The sequence below is a fragment of the Hippoglossus stenolepis genome, chromosome 20 (genome assembly GCF_022539355.2).
Source record: "Hippoglossus stenolepis isolate QCI-W04-F060 chromosome 20, HSTE1.2, whole genome shotgun sequence".
Taxonomy (NCBI): domain Eukaryota; kingdom Metazoa; phylum Chordata; class Actinopteri; order Pleuronectiformes; family Pleuronectidae; genus Hippoglossus; species Hippoglossus stenolepis.
Window position 1 is genome coordinate 13,736,331 of NC_061502.1, and position 25,451 is coordinate 13,761,781.

At 45.0% G+C, this 25,451-nt stretch overlaps 1 protein-coding gene across 1 annotated transcript in view; it reads right to left on the reverse strand.

Annotated features, from left to right (window-relative positions):
• The window catches only part of syne1a (spectrin repeat containing, nuclear envelope 1a), a 121,422-nt gene that overhangs the window by 50,137 nt on the left and 45,834 nt on the right, over window positions 1–25,451 (reverse strand). Inside the window, 23 exon segments of the mRNA XM_047338193.1 lie at window positions 315–641; window positions 3,829–3,999; window positions 5,955–6,110; window positions 7,103–7,420; window positions 7,511–7,675; window positions 8,015–8,158; window positions 8,352–8,505; window positions 8,701–8,873; window positions 9,237–9,401; window positions 10,440–10,595; window positions 11,889–12,032; window positions 12,436–12,618; window positions 14,917–15,094; window positions 17,820–17,956; window positions 19,501–19,860; window positions 21,060–21,224; window positions 21,356–21,665; window positions 22,529–22,701; window positions 23,188–23,467; window positions 23,574–23,735; window positions 23,827–24,032; window positions 24,311–24,423; window positions 25,115–25,322. Coding sequence (XP_047194149.1) covers window positions 315–641; window positions 3,829–3,999; window positions 5,955–6,110; window positions 7,103–7,420; window positions 7,511–7,675; window positions 8,015–8,158; window positions 8,352–8,505; window positions 8,701–8,873; window positions 9,237–9,401; window positions 10,440–10,595; window positions 11,889–12,032; window positions 12,436–12,618; window positions 14,917–15,094; window positions 17,820–17,956; window positions 19,501–19,860; window positions 21,060–21,224; window positions 21,356–21,665; window positions 22,529–22,701; window positions 23,188–23,467; window positions 23,574–23,735; window positions 23,827–24,032; window positions 24,311–24,423; window positions 25,115–25,322 — 4,548 coding nt within the window.

Genomic DNA, 25,451 nt, shown 5'->3' on the forward strand with positions numbered 1-25,451 from the left:
GCGTTAGATGATTGCTCGGTACTGAAGGATAATAAACGTTCTACAAATGGGTTCTACCATCTCAACCATTTTTAAAAGCGCACAACGGGCCTTTATGAATATAAAAAGGTATTCTCCAGGAAATAGCAGTTATGTAAAATATATTCAATGGTTATTGTTAAAGGGCTGAGACATACAAGGACACTCATGTGGTCTAATAAGATAATAATCATCAGTAAGGTCCTGCTGCCAAAATTACTGGATGTGCCGTTAATGCAATGCTCTGTAGGCCTTTAAACTCATGATAGAAAAAATATGAAATTAAATAGCTTTACTTTATATTTAGCCAGCTGCGCTCTCCGCTGGTACAGTTCAGCCTTGGGCTCCACCGGGGTGTTGAGCAAAGCTCGCGTCTCCACCAGCCACTGAGCCTGTCCCTTGTACCGGTCCTGGAACTCCTTAGCGAGGAGTAAGGCCCGATCGAGAAAGCTGTGCTCCTGCCTCAGCCCGCCTGCGAGCTCCTCCAGCTGGGCAAGACGACCCTCTACCTCCCCTCCCAAACTCTCAGCTCCGGTCTCGTCCAGGAAGCCGGCTGCCTGTTCCGCCCGCTCCCTCAGGGATTTCAGGAAGCTGTGGCCATGCTGGAGCTCTGACTGGAGAGCCTGGGTGAGAGAGAGAGCAGAAATACAGCTCAGCATGGGTGCTGCTACAGAGTTATCACCATTTCTTTACACTAAATTACCCTAAGCCATGGTATCTTGTGCTGAATTAAATAAAAACAGACTCCTCTGTACGGATTTACCAAACGTGAGATGAGAAAATCCCACTATCACATCTGCCAGGACTTTGAGATTAACATTCAAACACATAATGTCTTTGTCCTTCACCTTCAGCGCTGCCCCAGTCACTCAGACCGGCCTGGCAGTGGAAGACTTTGAACCCATCAGGTAGGCTGACACCTGCACGGTGAGGTGCGGAGAAGACTGGGAGGTCATGGTGTGGAGAAACCACAGTGAATAATATGAAAGGAGGACCCAATTATAAGGACCCTTAACAGGCAACGGTAGCTGCAGGGGTTTCCAGGGCAACCAATACACACCCTACACACACACACACACACACACACACACAAGACATCCACTCGATGGGACGCCATCTAGCTTTCATCATCGTCTATTATTGCTTCGGCCGAGAGTCGCTCCACACTGCAACAACCCCAGACCCCCAGCTACTTCTGCTGATAATAGAATATAACAAGAGCTGTGCATGTTTGCACACATCCGTGTTTGCTGCTTAATAAGAAGCTCCAGGCGTGTTCATCATTCTACTCACAAAACCTAATGATCCAGGACTGTTTTAAGAACCACTCAAACCTCTGATAGATATTTTTACGGTTCCATTCAGCATCTACATCAAAATAATAACTAAAAGTATTAAAGCCCGACTGGTAACTTTCTCAGTTTGTCTTACAGCGTATCTTTGGATGAAATTAGTTATTGATGGAAGGATGGACCACTGCTTGATATCATGTCACTACATATCTTCTATACTGGCTGCCAATACTACAATGCAGCAGTCATCGATACAATCAGTGCAGTGTAGTGAACATTATATACGAGGTCCTGGAGACAGTGAGCCCTTTATCCTATTAACTTGTACCGTGTCAACCCCTATTATCCACGCCAAGTGTCTTGTGCGCCCGCTGTAAATGATGAGCGCTCGCGATTCGCTGTTTCTTATTCTGCATCAGTTCTCAGGCTCCATTATCAACTGTAATACATCTACTGTGGCAACTGACAACCACGCTCATCGTTATCATTATCTACTAACAGAGGTAGAGCATTGCTAAGGTGACCCTGGGTGCAGTTTATTAACACTGCTGCCACTGTTACTCTGAGTGTATGGACTGCAGCAAAACAGCAACATACAGTGAAGCTCGATTCTTTCCTGCACAAAATTATTGGTTAAATTATGAAGAGCCATGGCTGCTATTGGTAATATGAAAAGCATGTATTATTTCTAATAAACAAATAAGAACTCTGTACATGGAGGAGTTCACCTTTGTGTCCCTCTGCATCTGAGAATAAATTTGGGTAGAAATGCCCTTGAACATTTATCAAATTAAAATGTGGCTGGGGGAAGGGAAGGGGGGGATTAATTAGAAGGAGGAGAAAGCCTTCATTTAATTTTTTTTGTGCATTTTTTTAGCATTTTGCCCTGTTGCCTGTTTTTTTACAGGAGTCAGTGATTGGAAGATGCTTTTTCGAGCCCTCAGGATGAAAGAAACCAATTTATAAATTAAAAAATAAATGAACTAATACACCTAAATAAAGAAATATGATGGGACACATATCTTAACGTGCTGTATTATCACATTACTTTAAGTTCCAAGTGTGTTATTGAAGCATATTTCTGGCTGATGTGGCCCACCGGTGCTGTCTGACAGTTCCAACTCAATATCAAACGAAGTCCAAACCCAGTTAATGGCCCTTGACACAAGCTATTGACAACTAGTCTTTGTGTCAATGTGTAATCACACCAGCTCTCACTTCAGGAAAATGATAATTTGTCTGTATCTGCAGAGCTGGAAGGACACATGTGGTGACAGCATATCTTTAGTCCCTATGCAGAGAACGAGCATCGATCCCAGACAGGGATTACTGCAAAGCCCCCACACCAGATGATGTGTTGTAAATGTGTATGTGTGTGTGTGTGTCCGCGAATGCGTTTCTGGATACGTGTGTGAGGAAGACAAAGAGGTGTGAGATGCAGTGATGGGTAAAAAAAAAAAAAACGAAGTGGAAAAAATTGTGTGAAATCACAGAGGGTTCATGAGCTTGAGAGTTCGCTGCAGCTTGTTAGTTAATACTTTGGATGGGTTTTGTGGTATGTTGGAGGCGAGCAATGTGTGTGTGTGTGAGAGTTGTGAAGCGGTAAGGGCACTGCATCAATTACAGTGTCTGTGCCAGCAGGCTCCTGACACCGGCGCTTCTTCATCCTCTGCCTCACAGTGGGAGGTCGCTCCCTGCTACCCAATTCCTCTAAAGCGGCACCCGCTTTGTCTTCATAAAGAGCCGATCGATACACACACACACACACACACACACACACACACACACACACACTCATCTAATCCTCCCAACACTCGATATGAACTATGCCAAATAAACAATAGTGGTGATTTTCTTTGATTTGCGCTGTGCAATGTGTGTGTTTCAGCAGGACGTCTTCCCGCTAATGCCAATTTCACAAGACAGCACAAATAGAAACTGTTATGATTATGCTATTATAGCGAGTTTCTTTGAATCTTCTCATAAATATTATAGGTAAAGAGTTCTGCTGGCCTTTCGGAGAGTTCATGCATATTTTACTGTTCAAGCACATCGTAGCTCCCAAAGAAACCTGTATAGTTGAGGCAGAAAACGAGATTTTGCAAACAGACATTTTTTCTGGCTTGGATCTTTGACTTGCTACCTTTTCAGTTTGTCGTGGTAATAACCAACGTCTGCACTGATTTATTACAACCTGTTCAGGAAGATGTATTAACAGGATTTCTGCAGATTTCAAAACGTTTAATTCATGACTTTTTAAAACCATAATGAATGAAATTTAAGACCTATGTCAAGAACGACAGATATGAAGGAATATCAGAGTCTCAGAATTACTCACACGTCCCCATGATTAAAGGGAAGGTGAAGTAGCCAAGTAGAGGATAATCCTCGCAATGCCAAGTTATCTCATATCCAAATGCCTGACTGACAAATGTAGGTTTAACACTGCTATTTTGAAATTGAAAGTTATCTAACCAAAAAGAACATACCTTATATATTAAGGTAAATAAATCCATACCTCTAGTTTCTTCAGCTTCTTCTCCATGGCGACCCGGTCCAGAGGTTCAGAAGCATCAGTCAACAGCGTGAAGCCTTTCTGGGTCGAGTTGAGCCAGTCGGTGAACGACATGCAAAGATTTTCTGCCTCTTCAATACTCCTCAGCTCCTCCTGCAGCTGCTTGATGGTGTCCTGGAAAATTATCGGGTAAAAAGTCAAAGGAGAAATTCGGCAAATGGAGGACTTTCCAGGATGAAAGTAATATATATGTACAGTTATGTGCATGAGGCCTCACAGGCAGTAGACTTGACCACATGGCTGATTAACTGTATCTATAATATATTTGATATTAAATAAATAAACATATTTCACAATAAGAACATAACGGTGAATAACCTTACAACGACAAACACTGCCTTCTTTGTGTTTCTGCGGCCACGTCCGGGGAATATTCAGGAAACATGGTGTGAATCTTCCTTTCAAGGGGCGAGATCTGCCCCAGCAGTTCTAACACCGGCCACAGAGGACCAAAACCCCTCTGATCAGCCATCAAAACAGAAAAGATCCGTTTTCCCCCCCTCTACTCTTTCATCGGCTCAAAGTCAATAGCTGCATGACAAGGTGGAGAGGGGCTTTATGTTTTTGACACATTATTCACTTGACTGAGATTTTGAGTCAATAACACCACGAGGATGAAGAGGGGTTTCTTGCAGGTTTGACACATTATTCCCTCCACTTGCAAATCCTGTGGTGAGAACCTCCAATTAGCTGAGAGTGCTGAGTGCACACCTTTTCTGACTAGACGGTGGTAATAGCTTCCCAACTCAGGCCCACATGGCCCCCACTTCACACAGTGTAATTGCAGGCATCCATGGCTGGAGAGGGATGATGTGTGCACGCATGTGTGTTGGCACGATGGTAAGTATATGCACGCGCGGGTTTGAGAGGGGAAGGAAGGGGTGGGTGTAACACAGATAGAGAAACAAAGTGAGGGAGGGGTGGGGAGACACACATGCACATGCACACTTGCACACATGCACACACGCACACACACACACACACACACACACACACACACACACACACACATCTCTCAGATGTGATACTAAAAGGTGTAAAAATCAATGTAGTGCAGGCAAAGCTTTTCCGCTCCTGGCACCGGGTGTGAGATTGCCTTCTGTAGTCTTTAATTACAGCCTTAGCCCCAGACCAGGGTAGCCCCATTGATTTTACTTTAGTCTCCCTCAGAGGAGCAGACAAATAGAGAGGCTAGATCCAAGTACACACAACAACACAGACTGGGCTCTCAGGCGAAACTCTGAAACGCTCAACTTCAATGGAGCGTTACAGAAACCAAGTCCTAACTCTCAGGAGTAAATTCCATGGTGAGAGAGGATAATCGTGTGTGAAAAGCTCACTGCAGGCGCCACTGCCAATACACAAGAAGTTCATGTTTTCTGTGTCCACGATTAAAACAGCATAACACAAGAGTGATTCAGTCTTCATAACTGAATTTCCCCAAAAAAGGCCTTAAATATTTGTATCTGTAAAGTTATAAATGAAAATGTTTTAAGTGGCATCGGTGCAACAGTTAATTGTGTTCAGCCTTCCTACTAGTTTTCCAATATACTTTAATATATTAATAATAAAATAATAAAATCTATGGGTTTTAAAAAGGTTGTAAATGTAACTGAACTAAACCCTGCAGAAGCCCTGTTATATTTTGGCTATTCTAAAAGCATGATGACAGGTAGGGGCTTGTCCAGGAAAATAATCTGGTAGACAGGAAATTCAGTATTGCGCTTATCCATCAGCAGCTTGTTAAATCACTCTTCCTGAACACCGCTCTTTAACCCTAAAATAATGATGGAAATGATACTGTTCTGCGATTATAGTACAGAGAGTAGGTATAACAGCGAATGATGTGGGTAACAGTGTCCTCTATGGAATTAGAATTTCGGGACTATGTCACAAAATATTTATACAACTGTAGTTTTCACGGGTATCACACATCTGGCCTGATGGAACCCATCCATCGGAAAAACTGATGCAAACCCATAAAGAATAAAAGCAGCTATTGCTATAAAAAACATCCACAGAGTAAATATACAGATATGACCTTATCACCTTTGGACAGAGTGTCTTACCTGTATGTTGAGCAGCAGTGAGTGGTAGCGGGCGGTGAGCTGAGTGGCAGTGACGCTAACACGACTACTGATGTAGGTTTCCTCCAGAACCTGCTGGGCCAGAGAGGAGAGGCCGTCCACTTCTCCCTGCCGCGCGAGCACTGCCTCGAGACACCCCTGTTCACAAGGGACACAGAGGTGTGTATGAGTTATCAGGTTTTGGTTAAACCCAAAGAAGCCTCATAAAATTAATGTCAACAAACACAGGGGTATAGAGCCAAAAGGTGTGTGTGTGTGTGTGTGTGTGTGTGTGTGTGTGTGTGTGTGTGTGTGTGTGTGTGTGTGTGTGTGTGTGTGTGTGTGTGTGTGTGTGTGTGTGTGTGTGTGTGTCCCTCTAAATATAGGGAAGGAAAACACTGAGACTGTCTGACATCCTGACACTGGCAGGAAGTGTGCTCCAAAGGGGGGGAGACCCAGTGGGCATGTACTCTGTCCACCACTGTTTTTCCTCAAACACATGCTGTGAATGGAGTGTGCACACGAGTTAGGAAAGGGATGTATTGTGGTGCAAGGCCTCGGGACACTTCATAACTTTCATTTTCCCCCCAAAAAATCTATTTTCCTTGCATAGTATTGTATTAGCTGAGGTTTTGTGAGTAAATAAAACCACTGGAATTAGGTTAGTTCTTTCCTGCAATTATTCTATAAATATTGAACCACCTGTGTAGTCTATAACATATCATTATATCATTACTTTTTATCATATTCTTGTATTGCTACATGATGCATTATCCGTGGGTGTTTTTTTTAAATCATGCTTATTATTATCATGCACAGTTATTACAAAACAGTTGAACAAAACATTACAGGAACATATATTTATCTGGACTTTTACAGAAACCATGTGTCTCAATTCAAGTAAATCCATACACAAATGTGAGTGTGTTCACACTGACATGTATGGCAACATGTAGTACACGCATCATGCATCCAAAATGTCAAAAAAAGATTATTTTAAAACAATTGAAACTTCTCATCCTACACGTTTGCCATCTTGGTAATGTAGCAAAAGTGTAGATCTGGAATCCACAGACTTTGCCTATGAGTATACTGTGTACTACAGTACTGTAAGTATCCAATTTGAGACGCTGCACCAGTCTCTCACTGACCTGGAGTTTCTTCAGCTGAGTCTCTTTTTTGGCTCTGTCCGACCTCCGATGATGTCTGAGGTTCGCCACCTTCTCCAGCTCCTCCAGCCACTGGGCCAGGCTCAGGAACCTTTGGCCCATCTGCCTCAGTCTGGTCAGCGTCGCCCTCAGCTGGGCCTGGGTCTCCTCCAGGCGACCCTGGTAGGCCCCCCACTCTCTCTGAGCCGTGTCCAGGGCTCGGTCCTCGATCTGGGGGATTCCCCAGGGGATTACTCTCTCTCTGCTGGTCAGCACAGAGGAGAGCAGAGACTGGCCGTGTGAGCAGCGATCCTGCAGGAGCTGTGAGAGGAAGAAGATGGAAGCTTTCCTTTACACTTGCACACTGTTTATGGACATTACATCACACACTACAATCCACAGTATTAGTACCTGTAGCTGTTGCAGTGTGTTCTCTATTGTATCCCCGTTTCCCTCTCGGTGGGTCAAGGAGGCCAGAGAAGCCTGTTCCTGCTCCAGCCAGTCTTCAAACACATGTAGCTCCCTTTGATATTCCTGGTGGACCAGCACCAGACTCTTGGCCTTACCGACTGCATTCTGCAAGACGGCAGGTTGGAGACGTTACCGGAACCCATTCAACATTACAGGTGCACAGGACAGTGTCATTTCTGTATGTATAACTGAAAATGTAGCTATAATTGTGTTTTGGACATCATGATGCAATGCTGTTAAAACAAAACAAAGTATTTAAAGGTTTGTCTTTGACTTTAAAAAACAAAACTGTACAATGGGTCACACTCTCGAGGATAATTGTGAGTGGATTTAATTGTGGAGCGACATGGAGTGGGTGTTCGGAGAAACATTTTCACAACAATCATCCATTATGCAAATGCCTGCAGAGGCAAAAAAATGAAACCATATGTTGAGGGTAAGTACCTTGGCCTTTTCTTTCAGAGCGTTGTATCGACACTGCAGCTGCTGCACTTCCTGCTGGGTAGTGTAGTGTTCAGCCATGTTGGACCCCTTTGTGGCAATGGTCTCCAGAGGACTGTTGTGGCTCAGTACTTCCTCATAGAGGAGCTGGAATGAATAAGAACACGTGCACACAGTCGCTGCAGTTTATCTATTTCCACTGGGAGGCTCTGGGGTATAAATGTCTGCAGCTGAGTGAGTTTGAAGTAGGACATTTGATTATAAAAGTATAAAAAAAGAAAAAAGAAGAAGAAGTCCGGTAGAGTTTAATCTTAAGGTTATTATCAGCAGGATGTGATACCTTGGTCTTTCCCAGGTTTGCGGTCTTGTCTCTCATCTCCGAGTACTGTCTGTCCGAGCAGCTCAGTGTCTCCTCCACACGGTCCATCCACAACACAAACTGACCCACGTCCTCCTGATAGCTGGTCCACTGCGACAGAGCGCCCTCCAGTTGACTGTGACCATCAACATAATGACATTAACACAGGCAACAGAGAGAAAAACACACACACACACACGTGCATTCTATACGCTCCGACAGTTAAATTCAATGTTCCCTTTCAACTAACTGGAATCCATCAAGAGAAACCAGACAGTTCCCAGCCCCGTTTATCAACTGCGTGACAGATTGATCAGTTCATGATCACAACCTTTTACACTGAATGGAGGCGGAGAGCAGGGAATCCCACGAGTCCTTGAGGTCCTGGATCTGTTTGCGAATCACCGGGACGCCCTCGGCAGAAGTGTTTCTCTGGACCGCTTCTCCCCGCGTCAGCAGCATCTTCAGCTGGATCTCTCTCTCCTGGCGAGCAGAGAGTAAGGCCTGCAGAGAGAGACAGAGGATAATACCTGAGATCAAAAAATGAATAATTGTGTTTTGTTTTCTAGACAAAATTATAATTTAATGTAGCCTTATTTGATCTTATTTCAAATATCTAAATACAATGTCCTTTTCTGCACCACCAGATTTCCCTGTTGACTGGATGCTTTTTGTACTGTACTTGCATTTGAATGTAAAATCTTTCTAGACAATGCTAGTTTCCTTTAATCACTACACATGTCATCATTGCACACTGGGGGAGACATGGACAGTTTTTTGTGTCTAATATTAACCAATAACCCAATTCCTGAAAGTCGACGTATATTCTTTCATGGGATTCCGCACCCATGTTCTCCCCCCACTTACCTCCAGCTGTAACATCCGGTCCTCCAACACGCCCTTGTCAGTGGTGGCGGAGATGCAGGTGCTGAGGACCCTCTGAGCTTCACACACCCAATCCTGCAGCTCTTTAAGACCCTGAGAGAAGAGGCGGTGTTCCCCTACGATTCGTTCAATCCTGGAGGCTTTGTCCTTTAGAAAAATAGTAACACAGCCCTGTTAACACACTCTTCAAGTCATACATTGGTTATCATCTGCACTGAGTTAAATATTAAGAACACAACTGTGTGTTCCAGATCATAAAAATAATGTCTTCATATTGGTCTGTTTGTAAAATCAAGTCTATTTTCTCGCAGGCGTCTCTGGAGACTTTCCCACCCCCACAACTCTGCGCACACACACACACACACACGCACGCACGCACGCACGCACACACACACACACACACACACACACACACACACACACACACAATCATCACTTGTACATCTTCAACATCTGTGTAACGGTAACGTGGAGAAAGGCAGAGCCAGAATAACAATTGACGAGGGGCAATTTTAAATGATTTCATTCCTGTTTCCATGTCTGGCAGGGAAGAGGACCTAAAAATAGCTCTCCACTAGTTAGCCGGCAAAGTAAATAAATCCCATTCATCACTGTTGGGGCACTCTCATTGTCCTGTGGTAAGAGGACGGCGCTTCTCGCCCTGTGCAATGTTTAGTTCGAGGCTGTATCAAATAAATCACATTGAGTGTGACCGATCTAATGACAGCTTCAGAAAGGTCAGATCCTCATATGTGCCAGGGCTGACACATTTCAGCCCTGGCATTTTGGAAGTGCTTCACCGCAGAAAGGTAAGCTCAACAGCCTTGGCCTTTTTTTTATGTTGATGAGGCCACGACCATGAAGACGTGTTGCAGGTGAAAAATAGATACTCAGGTAAATTACTCTGAATATGGAGGTGTTCTCCGGAGCAGTATTTTCACCTGGGGCAAGCCGATTACAGCAGCCATGACTGATGTGCAACTAGGGAAAAAGTGCATGACACAACAAATTACACAGAGCGACAGTGAGCAACATGAGAACAGCAGGCTGCATAGTTTTACCACTAACAGAGAACATGAATCGAGCAAGGCACATTTCAGCTTGCCGCAGCGTTTCTCATAAAGAAACACAGATAAAAAGGACAAGAAAATGAGGCACAGGGTGACGAGGTGGGGACAGAGTTACCTTGGTTAAGTTGCTGAGGGCGAGGTACTGTGCTGACAACTGGGAAACACGGTGGACGAAGCCCTTGCCAGCTGCTTGTCCCTCCCAGAGACGATGGGCGCTTTCCCTCAGCCTGCCCAGCTCTGCCTCCTGACTGGCTATCTCTTCCAGAACACACTGGTCCGATATAAGACAGGAGGAGGAGGAGGAGGAGGAGGAGGAGGAGGAGGAGATGGAAAAATGGAGATGAAGGAGCAGTAGGATGTCGGGGAGCACAGTTGGAGCGTGCAGGGTTAAAGGTGAAAGATATGGAGAGGATGGTTGTGGGATGACAAAAGAAAAGTGGTGTGGAGACAGATAGAAGGAGATGTGAGAGGCACAGAGGAGGGATACAGGGTTGGGTTAACATGCCACAAGAACAGACAGAAGAAGAAGAGCACGTCAAAATACACGCATGAAGACGAGGGAAAAGAACATTGTAAAAAAGAGCATCAGCAGTATTTCTCTTGATGTTTCTTTTTTTAAATAGAAACACGGTTATTCAGTGAGACGGCACAGAACAGGGCGCGGAGACAAGCCTGATAAAAATACTGCCTACTGTACACAGTATCTGAAAAAGGTAAAGCCTGCTTGTACTGTATTGTACTTCAGGTGCTGGGGGAAAAAAAATGTAATTGCTTGCAGGGCCAGACAAAAGGCGACCAGGAGAAGTGCTACAGCGGGCGACAGAGTCAATACAAAAATAGCAACAATGATAAGGGCAGAGCTTTGAGATGAGCTTGATATATTTTTTTTTTCTGTCTCTCTTTTGTCAGTTTTATCTTTTTAACGCTCCGTGCCTCTCTTCCCTTTTTTTCTTTTTGTCTCTGCCAGACGTGGCGGAGAGGCTGTTATCGCATCCTGAAAAGGGCCTTTTAGCCACGCTGCGCTTCAGCTGCGACAGAGGGAGAATTAATTAGATTTCTGGACTTTTCCTCTGACTATTGTGTCAAGACGCTGCTCTATTTTGATCCAGTGGTGCTCAACAAATGTAATTAGGTCCTTCTCTTTTCCGAGCCGATTTCAGATTGTACTTCAGGGATCCGGATCTGATGGAGAGCTACAACTATTTAGTGTCCTTGGAAAATCGACTTAATATTCAATTTATGCCACGGTTTACTTGAGTTAAGAGAGGAAATGAGAGGATGTCCATGATAGCAGCTGACAGGAGAACTGTAGAGGCGTGCTCTCAGTGTGACATGATGTAATTTACAGGACAATGGATCCTACAGGATGGATGAAGATATCCTAATAAAGCGCAAATCCTATTGCTTTGAGAGTGGCTTTAAAATAATGTGAAACTAACAGATGGCCTCATTATTAGCCACAGTAATTACAGGAGAAATGTAATAGAAATGTGAGGGATACTGTGAGGAATGCAGGTTAATGGTCCTGAGATAGAGAAGAGACAGACACAGCTGCTGAAAGTACCTGTAGTTTGCTGAGCTCCTGCTTCTTGGCTGGAAGGTCGTGGAGCCGAGCGCTGCTCTCCTGAACTCTGACCTCTGTGCTGTTTAGCCAATCCTGCAGAGGTTCAGCACTGGCCTCAAACTCTGTCATCTGGGACTGCAGGTTCTGGAAATATGATATATATCTCTTCAAATATGATATATAGCTTTTCAAATACAACTAGAAAAAAGGTTATTTGCTTGATAAAGTAGGAATTTTAACAGTAAAATAAAAATGATTTATTCATCACACTGTCAGATCAGAAATAGGGTTAGAATTAGGGTCATTAACAATGAATCAAATTAAACCAAAATACCAAAACACTTTGTGTGCGTATATAAACTGTTTAAATAAAGAGGTAGACAAACATTATCATACTGAATACAAATACTAAGTCTGCATTCATTTAAAATCCACAAGAGAGTCAACCTTAACCTTTATTTTACCATATAGCCCCTCTGAGATCCAAGTCTTATTTTTAAGAGCAGAGAAAAAAGCAACACGGAAATAAAAGTAAGTGTGAACGAACCTTAAGTGCCTCCTCTCTCATCTGCAGGTTATTCATCAGGCTCTTCCAGTCGTCCCTCGCATTTGCCACTTTGGCCTTGAGCCCCTCCACTCTCTCTCTGGACACCACGGCCATCAACAGCTCCCCACTGGCTCCGACTGTACTCAGCCTGGCCTGGCCATGTTCCCTGTCACTCAGGAACTCCTGTGGGGATTTGCAGACAAAGACAAAAGGAGCTGAGACTATTTAACACATGCACGCACATAAAGGGAGGAGGCTGGGAAAGTTAAAGGGGGTGAAAAAAGAAAAGACCTGAATGGCAACCTGAAATGTCTTTTTGTCTTCTCTTCTGGTGCAATGGCTGATGGGTAACTGAAATCCATACGGCCATAGACACAGATATTTTTTTGGTGTCCCAGAGTAAAAAGCAGTAATTAGACCGAGGCATTACTAATTCCATATGCGTGGGCAGAAGAAGGGGCCTGACCCAGGCAGGCAATCACATATAAGGAAAGGCAGCGAGCCTGAAATGTGTTGGTTTTTACATAGCTTGTCTATACACGCCCACAATATACACACACACACACCACACAAACCTACCCCCCCTCAGAGCTGAGTCGATGACAGTAGCGCAGCAGGGACCACTCCACCATCTGTGCAGTCAGCACATCACTTACGCACGCTACAACTACACAGACACACACACACACACACACACACACACACACACACACACACACACACACACACACACACACACACACACACACACACACACACACACTTAGTACAGTACAGCCACACACAGGCATAGAAAGTCTCTCTTCATCCGCCTTTCTCTTCTCTTTCTCTTCTACGTCCATTCAACGTCTTTTTCACACTTACCGCCGTTCTGCGTCTGCCATGTGTAACTGTATACCACCAATTAACTGTGACACAATGGATGCCCCCGCCCCTCCCACTCCAGCCCTCCTGGAGGTCAGTCATGTGGAAACATTGTTCTACATTCCTCACCAAGTCAATAATAAATAAAACATGACCGCCTCCGTGTTTCCCTTTCCTCTGCTGCCATACACTCCACGACATTCTCTCTCATTCTCAAAAACGGAGCAGAAACTTCTGAAGAAACAACACGAAAACTCCTGTACAGTATAGTATCAGAAAACTATATCTTCAAATAAACCAGTGTTATTTCATCGTTGTCAACTGAATGTTTTGCTGACAACATGTCATCACTGAACCAAAATCTAAAATCTGTTGGAATAAAATCAACTTCTGTGCTTTACAAGTGTATATTCACGTCTTAGAATCAGGCTCAGCTCACTGCGGGGGAACCACTATTCCTCGGTGGTAACGTGGTGGTCGTCGTGGTCAGGTGTCTGAGAGGTAATTAAGTGTCTGGTGCACGGATGTGGGGACGTCCACCTTAACTGACAAGCACCTGACTCTAAGCCAGAGTCCTGGGGTGCTCTAAAGAGGCTGCCAGACTGTCACACCTGCCAGATTCCCAGAAAAGACACAGAGCGTCCTCAGAAAGAGAGACACACAAGATATTTTTGAAGAGAATGGCAGAGAGACCCCGCTGTGGACCTCTCTCTTCTCCCTCTTGGAAATGTGCCCACTCCCATCTTATCCAGCCCACGGCAGGTCCCGCCTCTACTACAAGCCCACCAGAGGACACTCGACAGAGTGCCTGTCAATACTGACATCCCCCTTGAGCAATCGTCCATTTAAAGAGGATAGATTTTTTCGACGACTGGATTGTTTCCCTTTTAGCGGAGTCTTTTTTTGGCAACAAAGTTTGTCTAGCTAGCTCGACAAATGCATGCATGAAATATTAAAACATTGCTTTGGTTTATAATTAGCAACTGTGGATTTAGCGTGGACCCAAACGTGGGAGGATTTAAAGCTTCTCAAGGAGCAGTTGACGTCCTGAGGCAGAAGAAGATGAAAAGAATTTCAGGACAGACGTTCGCTGATTTCGTTCTCTCAACAGGCTAAAAGCTCTTGGTTATGTAAGTGAGTAAACTACACTCCCTTAACATCACTGTCAACAGCTACTTACTCTCAAACCTGGATAATAGTCAGTGGTTAAAAGACTACACGGCCCAGCTGAGTCGTAGTTGTCAGACATGAGATTATGAATGAGTATTATGTGGAAACCACTTCAGAGGAATCAAGTAAATAAACAAAATAAATACATTTTCAATGAACATGAACATACATTCTACTACTTTCTTTTCCGAATTAATATAACAAACATTTGATTTAACACACAGCAGGCGACGTCCTTCATATTTCCTGCGGGAATGAACTGAAATTAAATGCAGTCGTAGCTGAATGCAGTGATTTAAGTGGGATTTCCAAGTGACATCCACAACATCAGGTGCAAAAACATCCTTGTAAAGACTGCACAGGACCAACACTTAATATCAACAATGTTTTCAGGACATATACATTCAAGAATTTCCCAGGTGTCCACTATCAAAAGAAATCTGTTACCTGGATCCTCTGCAGAGCAACGGAGGCCTCTGTGACACTCTGTGGCACATCAAAGCATTTGGCGGTGCTGATTTTTGCGTTGACCAACCACTGCTGGAAATCCCTCAGGGCCGTGCGGAACCGCTGCTCCAACAAGCGCTCCTTGTTTTGGCATTCTCTGGAGGCTCGCAGACTGAGACTGGGGGAGACCAGAAAGGAGAGAGACGGATTGAACATGTTGTCCACGCATTCAATTCCACCTCAAGGGACGAACAAAGAAAGAAAGAGGTTACAACCAGGGCGAGCGCTTGCCGTCCACTGCCCACGTGGTCAACAAAACAAAGAGCGTACGAGAGCAGATGCTCGGATACGTACATACTGTCCTCGCGTTGTGGTGGAGGAGATGAGCAGCAGTGAGAAACAGGCAGGTGGAGAGATGGCAAAGTGGGTGAAGTGGAAGGAATGAGTGTCGGGGGCAAAGAGGCAGAGCGGGGGGATGGTGTTGTGGGGTACAGTGTGAGGGGGTTGAGAGGCAACATATTAGAGGGGTGAGAGTTCGCGGGGGTGACAAGGTGGACGGAATGAGGGATGACAGGATGATGCTATGAGAAAAAGGGTGTGATAGAAAGGATGTGGCAGGGATACATAATGTGAGAGGTTACAGTGAGGGGGGGGTATTTACAGGAACCTTTGACATTTGGAAATTAGTTCATCATTTTACATATAAACGGATTTCGACACACATGTGGAATAAAAATTAAATCCTCTTTAAACGACAGAACAGGAAAAACTAAAATCATGCTCTGTTAGTCAGTGGTGAGTATCTGACAAATACATCAATACTGGGCGATTGAGCAAAACCCAGACCTCCATTTAATAACAGAATGTTTCCATTTCTATTTTTCCACTCTTTCTTTTCCCCTCTCTTCATAGAGGCCATTTGAACAAGGGATTACAACTGACACATTGGTTAACAATTGCTGTCTGTAGAAGAAAAGCCTTAATTGCAGTTAATAGCACGCACAATGCTACTGTGCATAAAATTGAAGTCAGATTCAGACTAAATCCCTGTGTCTGGGTTGGGTCTCATAAACAGTGGGTAGTGGGCGAAGGTCAAAGGCAAAGAAAGGGGGTGGAAGAAGACAGGGAAAGGATGACAGCAGGGAAACAAGGTGCGCAGCTGTTTAAGCAAGTTGCTGTCGAGTTGCTGTCCAAAGGGAAGGAAAAAACAGGTCAATCACACACACACACACACACTCACACGGAGCCTACTACTGCAGCACACCTAAAAAAAACACACACTTTATTGGACACAGACATATACACGTAAACACCCTTGAGTTTTAATGATGCGATGAGGGCATGAAAGGGTAACACAGTGGGGAGAGCGCGAGTGTGGAAGAAGCACTTTTTTCTGCTGTGACAGACAAAATATGGCATGTGCTATGAAGAGGGGGGGAGTGGCTGCATTTTCCTCCTCTATCTATTCCCTTTTTTCACCCGTCTCTCTTCTCTCTGCAGTGCATCATTCAGGACAGGTGCAAGGAGCACGCTGGCCAAGTCTATAACAGGCTGAACCGCCATGCGGATGAGGAAGGGCGCCGTTAGCAATCAGCAACCGAAGCCAATGAACCGCCACAGTCTCTCCAACAAGTTAACCTCACTCAGGTTCTCTGCCAAAAGACGTTAGTCACAGTGCTTCATCACACCGGTCTGTGCAATCTCACAAAAATTACAATGAGCAACATACATGCATGTTAAGTAGATCAATTGTGCTGCCGTAGTTCATACTTGTGTATGCATGTGCTGAATGTGTGTTGTTGTTGTTGCTGTTATATGCAGTTGTCCTTTTGAAAAAAAGCACTCCGCAGTGTGTTCACAAACAAGGACTAAAGGAACACAGGCTCACTTGTGGCTTCAAAAGCAGGCGATTACAGCTCAGTAAAGGCATGCACCATATCAGCATGAAAAGAAACTAAACATTAACCCAATGTCTCTTCTCTCTACATCACATTTAGCCGCGCAAATAATTAAAGCAGAGCAGGACACAAACTGAAATAAACGGAGTGAACAAGCAGAGATGAAGGGAAGGTGGTTACATGTCGCTTAGCAACTGGTGGCTCTGGTGGCTCTGGTGCTCTCTGTAACCTTTCACCTTTGTCTGGCTGACACATGTCACAAATATGTGTGAGATGGAGACACACACACACACTCGCACACACACACGCACACATACACACTTCAGAGGACATCACATTGACTTACATTGACATCCTGGAGACTTACACTAACCTTAACCCATAGTTACCAATTGCCTTCCCTAACCTTAGCCCTAATCTAAACCTAAAACTAACCTAAAACTAACATTAAAACATATACCCACCTTAAAATGTCATGATTTACATTATGGGGACTTTTTGTCCCATTGAGGAAGACAAGTCCCCATAATGCCACAGTGTAAACAGATGTTGGTCCCCATAACATGAGCAATACCTGGACTACACACACACACACACACACACACACACACACACACACACAATAGTAATGATGCTATAATCTGATAATACTATAAATCAACTCATCAACTTTCCAATAAATCATGCAATTATGCAAATCAGCTGTTTTGCACCAAATTCTTACAAGTGTTAAAAAAAACTTTCAGAACTACTTTTATCAGCGACAGCTAATTGCAGAATATGAAAACAATTACCATCATGTCATCCTGATATAAACTGGCTGAAAGTCAATAAAAGACATAATCAAGTTATCGCCCAGCTTCGGCCAATAAATCTCAAATCAAATTTCAAATCCACATAATAAAAACACACACACACACACACACACACACACACACACACACACACACACACACACACACACACACCACACACTGTTCAGTTAAGCAGAAAGATTCCTCTCACCTGTTGTGCTGTTTGATAACCGCCGTGACTCGGTCCGATTGGGTTCCCAGGTCTCTGGAGTATCGCACCAGGTCGTTCAGTTGGACTTTCAACTTCTCCGCCATCGGCTCTGCGCTCTGCAAACCCTCCAGTGTATCCTGAACGACACACACAGACGACACCAGCTGGCTCAGTGTACATGTACTGTATGTGCGTGTGTGCGTGTGTGTGTGTTTGTGTGTGTCAAGAGGAGACAAACACCCGACGGATGTGAATGACACCCTCCAATCAGAGCACTCACATTCCTATTCACACCCTGGCTCGGTTCTTCTCGCTCTTCTCACATTCACACACAAACACAGGCTCGGGCACATACTCACAGGGCTGCTTGTACAAAAGCATTTCTGTTCTTCGCCGAGTGTGGCAGGAAGGAGCTGTGGATAACGTTCTCCCGCTCTTCTCAGCTTGCCTCACATTCTGCACGCACGCTGTCATGAAATCCTGTCCCATGAAATATGTACAGGCTCTCTCTCTCTCTCTCCCTCCCTCTCTCTCTCACTGACTCTCTCACTCGCTCTCTATCTCTCAGACGTATGGCCAATAAACAACCCTCCCGCCCTCCCCATTCTCATGCACTCGTTGCTCTGCACTCCCTCTCCTCCTTTCCTCCCTCCTCCTATCACTCCACTACTTTCTCTTCCCTCCTATCGCCCCCTTCTCTCCCCTCCCTCCTCCCTCAGCTTCGACTTATTCCCTCTCAGATGTTTTTTTTTTCTCCTCCTTCTCACTCTCACACGCTCTGTCCCCGTGGAATTCAGCTGTCAGCCCCCGCAGATGCAGGACCGGTTCAAACACACACAAATGGGTGCGTAACGAAAACAAGGCTGGACACAGGAAACAGGCAGAAGGAGGAGAGAGAAGTGGAGAAGGGGGGGGTGGAAGACTCCTCCTCTGCTCCTCTGACAGGGCCAAATTGAGGGAAACCAAACGGAGGCATGGCCGAAGAAGCCTGGGGAGGAGTGTGAGGCTGACACGGCCTTGACAATACAGAGAAATTGTCGCACTGTAAACATCCTTTGGATGTTAGAGACAGAGCAGCAGGGGGGGGCTGAGGAGCAGGGGCATCTAAGAAACAAACCCTGACACTGAGAGAGACATTGCTGCACACTTCAGACAAGAGAAAATGACAGAGAGGAATAAGGGAATGTTTGGGGAGGGCGAGATAATGAAAAATAATGGCAAAAAAAACAAAAGGAGGAGGGGCAGAGGGGACAGAAGGGGAAGAGAGAATGAGCAGAAACTGATGGGATTGTAGCTGTCACTCCTTCGTCATCCCAGTAAAGCTGATTTGCAAACTAATCTGTTTTTAGGATTTACAAATAGAATGGATAATTACGGAGAGAGAGAAAGCAAAGCTGAATGCAGAGGATGTATGTCCGCACAATGTGTGTGTGTGTACGCATGTGTGTGTCTGTGGGTACTTTCAATTATACAACGTTAATCACCTTCTCTAAAACTAACACAGTACTGCACAGTGGCCCCCTGTCAGCTGTTACACATCACAATTCGCCAATCCACACTAACACACACACACACAAGATTTTTAATATTAATTATTTTCTACATTGCCTATTGTGGGCAGATGAGCAGTGAATTATTTAGACATTCTCCTGCCATTTATTTAAATCCCATGCTACTGTACCTTCGCCAGCTGCCATCCATCCACTGCTTCCTCGCCGTTGCTCCGCCCCTCAGCTTTAATCAGCTCCTGGCCCCACCCCCTCAGCCGTCCGTCAAACTCTTTCAACTCATCCTCCAGCCGAGCGGTCAGGCGGTCGTATTCCTCCTCCGAAGCCGCAGCAGCTGCCAGGGCCCCTTCCAGGCCGTCCCTGGCCCTCAGGGCGGCCCCCTCCCACTGCTCCAGAGCCTGGGACAGCGCCCCCAGCTGACGGTCCATGGCCTCGCAGCCTCCCGCTGCTGTGTGCTCCGCTGTGGTCGCCGCACTCCGACGCACTCGGCTGAGGCGCTCTCGGCCCTCCAGTAACCGACACTCCACACGCTCCTGATGAGAGATAGGGAGGGAAGAGAGGAGACAAAGTTGCTACGGAAACTGTGGCTACGGAAACTGCAACCCCTGGATGTGATGTTGATGCTATTTAAAGCTGCCTATAATCTTTCTTGCATACTGTACGTCCCCCTGCTCCATCACTTTCTACCTGTAACTCTTTGATTCTGTCTTCACACCATTGGTTCACACTTCCTGTATTTTCATTTGCTATCTCAGTATTCTCTCTCTATTACTAATTTCATCCTCCGTCTCCATCTTTCCACGCCTCCATCTCTCGTTCTGTGTGGAAAGCTAGCACTTGGAAGGTAGAGGATGTGAATAGCAAACACTTGAGAGTGATGTGTTAGCAGCGAGCTGATTGAGGGATTAGAAAGAGAGAATCAGATCTCTCCATGTGGGTGGAAGGATATGAACATTAACCTTGAGAACATAAATAGAAAATTAAAATCGTGCAGGTAGCCTGTGTACACAGTTATGTTTCCTCCTTCACCGAAATGGCTCAACAAACACACATTTATAATGGGATAATTAGGGCCCATGTGTGAAATTCAAATGCAAATCAATATCTCTTCACGTGTTTTGTCTCCTCCGTAATTAGAGAATTATTGAGCAGGGAAAAGCTCAGGTATTAATTTCCCTGCGCCTTTTTTAAAACTTGTTCTTTTACGCCAGCAGATCGGCAGTAAAAACGTGCCAGGAGGGATTGAGATATTTGGCTGCGATATGGAAACAAACTGAGAACCAATTCCAATTCCCTCCATAGTTTGCTCTCCTTCATAGCAGGAACCAGTTAAGATTGGATAGGTTCAGATAATTCAGCCGTCAGTTACCTTAGCAACAGATGATACATATAATCGGTTGAAACACTGTAAATTCACATCACACATCCCCGAGGCATGCTTATAACACGCATCCATTACGTGTTCATTTAAAGGAACAGGCATTACTGTTACACTTGTCATACATAACATACACTGTGCCATCTTTCAACAACACTGGGTTGAATTATTATTCTGATGTTCTCTGGTTTGAGCAATACTAACAGATATGAGAGGTAATCATTGTCTATGTTAATATGTAATGAGTGCCTACGATGATTTTAATACATCATCGTGTAAAATGGTCAACGAACAACCTGTATAAACATGGAGCGCTGGTGATGGTTTATGTTTGTAGGTGTCACTCCAGCTTACCCTCACTTCGGACAGTTTCTTTTTGATAGAGGAAGAGTCTCCTGATGTATCGGACCAATGCTGCAGCTCCTCTCCTGCAGTCATCAGCCAGTCGGTGAGCTCCCTCACGGCCTCCAGGTATTCTTGGTGTTCCAACACTACGGCCTGCGCGAGATGCACTCTCTCCTACACGACCAACACAAACTATTTAGATCATTCTTGGGAAACATAATGCTACCAAAATGTTTCAGTGAGCAAAAATAGGTAAAATATTTATTTTCTATCAATGCCACACGATAAATTAACATCTTCCGTACCTCCACCAAAGCTGTGAGGTCGTCAAACTGCGCCTGCGGCTGTGTTCGAGCGCCATGGTTAAAGCTGGCGTCACCAGTCTTCTTGAAAAGTTCTCTGGCTTTCTCCTCCAGGCTGGTAAGTGCTGCCTGGTGGTCTTCCAGGTCGGCCAGCAGGGCTCTGAGTCGCTCGAGCTGAGAGGCCTTCTCTCTGGGCCCAGGTTGCGGATTGAGCGGGCCGCCCACCTCCCGCTCTACAGCCTCCATCCAGCAGCGCAGCTGGGCAGCACTGTCCAGGTATCCTCCCCACTGTGTCACGGTCCACTCCAGTCGACTGAAGGGGAGACAATAGATCCATGCGTCAGACTTACAGGCACACAAGAGTTATACAGTTTGAATTAACAGAAAATGTACAGATGCACAAGTAATCTGGTTGTTTTAAAGATCATTCTCCAGACAAGACATACTTTGTGCCTTTATACTCTCCCTTGTAATCAAGAACAGAAGTCTGTTTAAATTTTAGACCTATGCTATGGCTGAGGAACAAATAATCAGTAATACTGGCTGATAACATTTATCCCCTTTTATCAGGGGGTTCAAACACACATGGACGCAGATACACACCCATAATTTCCCCTTGCCATCTGTTACCCCCACATGTACAAATAACGCCAATATCCACACACTCACACACTCACACACACACACACATGCACCTCCATTTCACCTGCTACCCCTCGCCTCCTGTTATCCTTCTCTATTTAAAATATAAACACACCCCATGTGTGACCCAATGTTTGCTATCTGCTATTTAGTCCCTAATGAGATCAATTTTTTTTCTTGGAGTGGCCATGATTGCTCAATTACACACACAAACATTCTCCCACACACACACACACACACACACACACACACACACACACACACACACACACACACACACACCAATCAATCAGAGTTCCAAAATGAGACAAATACTTCTCATTATGTATTTAACCTAATGGTAATTGATGGTATTGAGACATCAATCTATCATGATAAAAATAACGATCAGGTTCCCCAGAGAGGATTTTTTTGGCACGGAGCTAAATGGCCAGTAATGTTCAGGAGTAAATTATTTAGCAAAAAAACATTTGAAAAAATGGCTGAATAACAATGTGTTTAGAGAAGCATATACTGTTCTGCACATTCGTTTACCTGTGGCAACTCATGGCGGTCACAAGCAGCGTGGCCCAGGCATCCTCCACTTCTTGAAGCTGAGAGCGGACCACTTCCTGTCCGGCTGCCCCATAGCTGCGCAGGGCCAGCTCACACTTGCCCATCGCCATATTCAGCTTGACTTCCCCCTCACCCTTCAATAGCAGGATGTCCTGTGCGAACAGAACGGGGTCACACACTGTATTCGACTTTGGACCAGATTTAGACATCAGAAGTTTGGAGGAGAAAACTTTCTCATGTAAACAGCCCCCTCTTGTGTTCAACTAAAATAGAAGTGTGGAACAAAAACTCTAATAGAGCAAAATGGTGAAAAGCAGAGTAAGAAATTCTAATCCAACACACTTTAACAAAAAAGTGTAATTCACTAAATCACTCTGCTAGTTGCCCTTTGCATGTATGTTGAAAGACATAACACTATTCCAGCAACAGGTGCTTGCTCCCGGACATGAGGAGAGGAGAGATGGGGAAACCTTGTCCTAGTGGAGAAGGTAGGATACTTATCAAGCAGGTACCAGTGTCATATTTATGTATCTGGAAACTTTAAATTACTGTTTCAAAGATATACAGGATCCATTTCATCTGTGTAACACTTCATGGGACTTGTAGGTATGTAGTCTACCAGCCAACCCCCCTCTCACCTGCACGGTCTCCAGCCTCTGCTCCAACTGCTCTTTGGTCCCCATCGTGCTGTCGACTGTACCCAGTCTCTCCTGGATCTCCTCCAGCCAGGCCCAAACTCCCTGGAGTGTCTCTCCAAAGGCCTGACTCTCCTGGCAGCCTCGCAGCTTCTCCCTGGCTGTCTTTAGCAGAGCTTGGAGCTCCATCTGGAGCTGGCCTGTCACTCTGACCTCTCCTCCTGACCCACGGCCTGCTTCAGACAGAGACTGGGCCTCCTGGCAGACACGCTCAATGGAGACCCTTGCAAGAGAGTAATGATATGTTATTGTTCAGAATAGTTCACAGCTGATGCTCTAGTATGTATAACATGCCACCCACACCCACATATACATGTACATGCACATACCTTCTTGCTAGAAGCTCCTTATGGAGGTTTTCCATCCTCTCCAGCTCTTCAGTGGTGTCAGGGGCTCCGTGCTGGCTCTCTTCCCCAAAAACAGGCTCTCTCTTGAGGCTGAGCCCCATCTGCTTCAGCCAGTCTCTTATACCCTCCACACAATTATCAAAGCTGTGAGGGATGGGAAGGCAAAAAAAGTAAATTCACATTTTCCTGAAATTCCTTTACACAAATATATGACGTGACAAGAGTGACAACTCACTTTTTCAGAAGATCAATAGTCTCCTCCAAGTCTCGTTGGCTCTGAGAACAGCTGCTCAGGTAGCTCCTCCACTCCCTCTTGCAGGAGGAGAGATGCTCTTGGACCTGTGCCGCTCCAGCTTTGGGCAGGTGGAGTTGCAGCCTCTCGGCCTCCTCACAAACCTGAGAGAGACGCTCCTCGTGTTCTGCAGTCTGCTCGACTGACACCTGTGCATGCAAGAAAATCACATGAAAGATCTAGATTTAACAGAATCTTCATGCAGGTAACATTGCTTCTTCTCAATGATAATACAGGAAAGTATGAGAAAAGAATATACATCATCGTTGAATATTTAAAATTATCAAATTATGACTTGCATTAATCTGTTAATTTAATTAATCAATGTAAAAGTAACTTATTGAAATCTTACAGACCTAAATGTACCTTTGATTAATCATAGCTGCCTAGCAACTGCACCATCAGTAAGAGAAGGAATCTCATGTACCTGGATCCTTTGTAACTTGGATCCGAGGACGGTAACATCTCCTGATTGGTTTGAACATTCTTTCAGCTCCAACTTTAGATCTGCCAGCCAGGAGTGGAAGCCCTGGACGAGCTCTGCTTTCGAGGGAGAGAAGGAACCAGTGAAACGACGGAAAAATATGATGGTAAGTTGAGGGAAAAATCGGTGCGTGTTCAAATGAAAGCAGAGAAGATTTCAAACTGAAGGAACCAGAAGTAGGAGAGAGAGAAGAGGAGTTGTTTTCAGACAGATGGGAAGTGTGGGCGTGTCCGTGTTGTGCAGCGCCTGGTTGCCTTGGCAACAGGCCCGAAATGACTCCCTCGAGAGCGGATGTGTCGAGAGCGACATTACTCTCTGAGGCACAGGTGTGTGTCTGAGCAATGAGAGCGCACCGGTGTACCAGGCAGTGTGTGTCTATGCAGTGTGGGTCGTACTGGGCGGATTGAGTGTGCTCTGGGGAAAGATGGAGGATAATCAACACTAAATCTGTTGCACCACTAACACGAATAAATGACAGTGCACCATGTAGTGGTGTTTCATTGGGTGATTATGAGATTTTAAGTGTTATTAAATTCCTAATCTCTCCTTATCAGGGAGTAATTTATAGTGGCTAGCTTCAGGAACAGGACACATTATCCAGACAAATTCAGTATCAAACAATTAAGGTACAAAACATTAAAGCTACCTGAGAACAAATGGAAACAATACACTTAGCCAACGAGCCTGTATTTACACCTAACCAGCATGAAAAACACTTTACTAAATGCGACCACCCCTGTATCTTACTGTTGAAGTGAAGCTGTAGCTCGTCTTGCAGGTTGCCCCTGGTCTTGGCACAGCGCTGAGCCACAGCCTCCGTTCGCTTGGCAATGGAGGTGAGGTCCGAGGAGAGGACGGACAGCTCCTGGGAGGGATGCGACCTGCACAGGGCAGTCAGGGCATCTCTAGCCGAGTCCATGTCTGCCCTCTGCCGCTGCACAGTGCTCTGCAGGTCCTGTAAATATAGAGCAGTGACAAAGTGTTTCTTAGAAGTATTTAAAGAATACAGAGTAGGTGCTAAGAATTAGATTTTGGAAGTGGTGTTGTTTAAATTAAACTTTATTGCTTTTCTGTTTACAAAGGT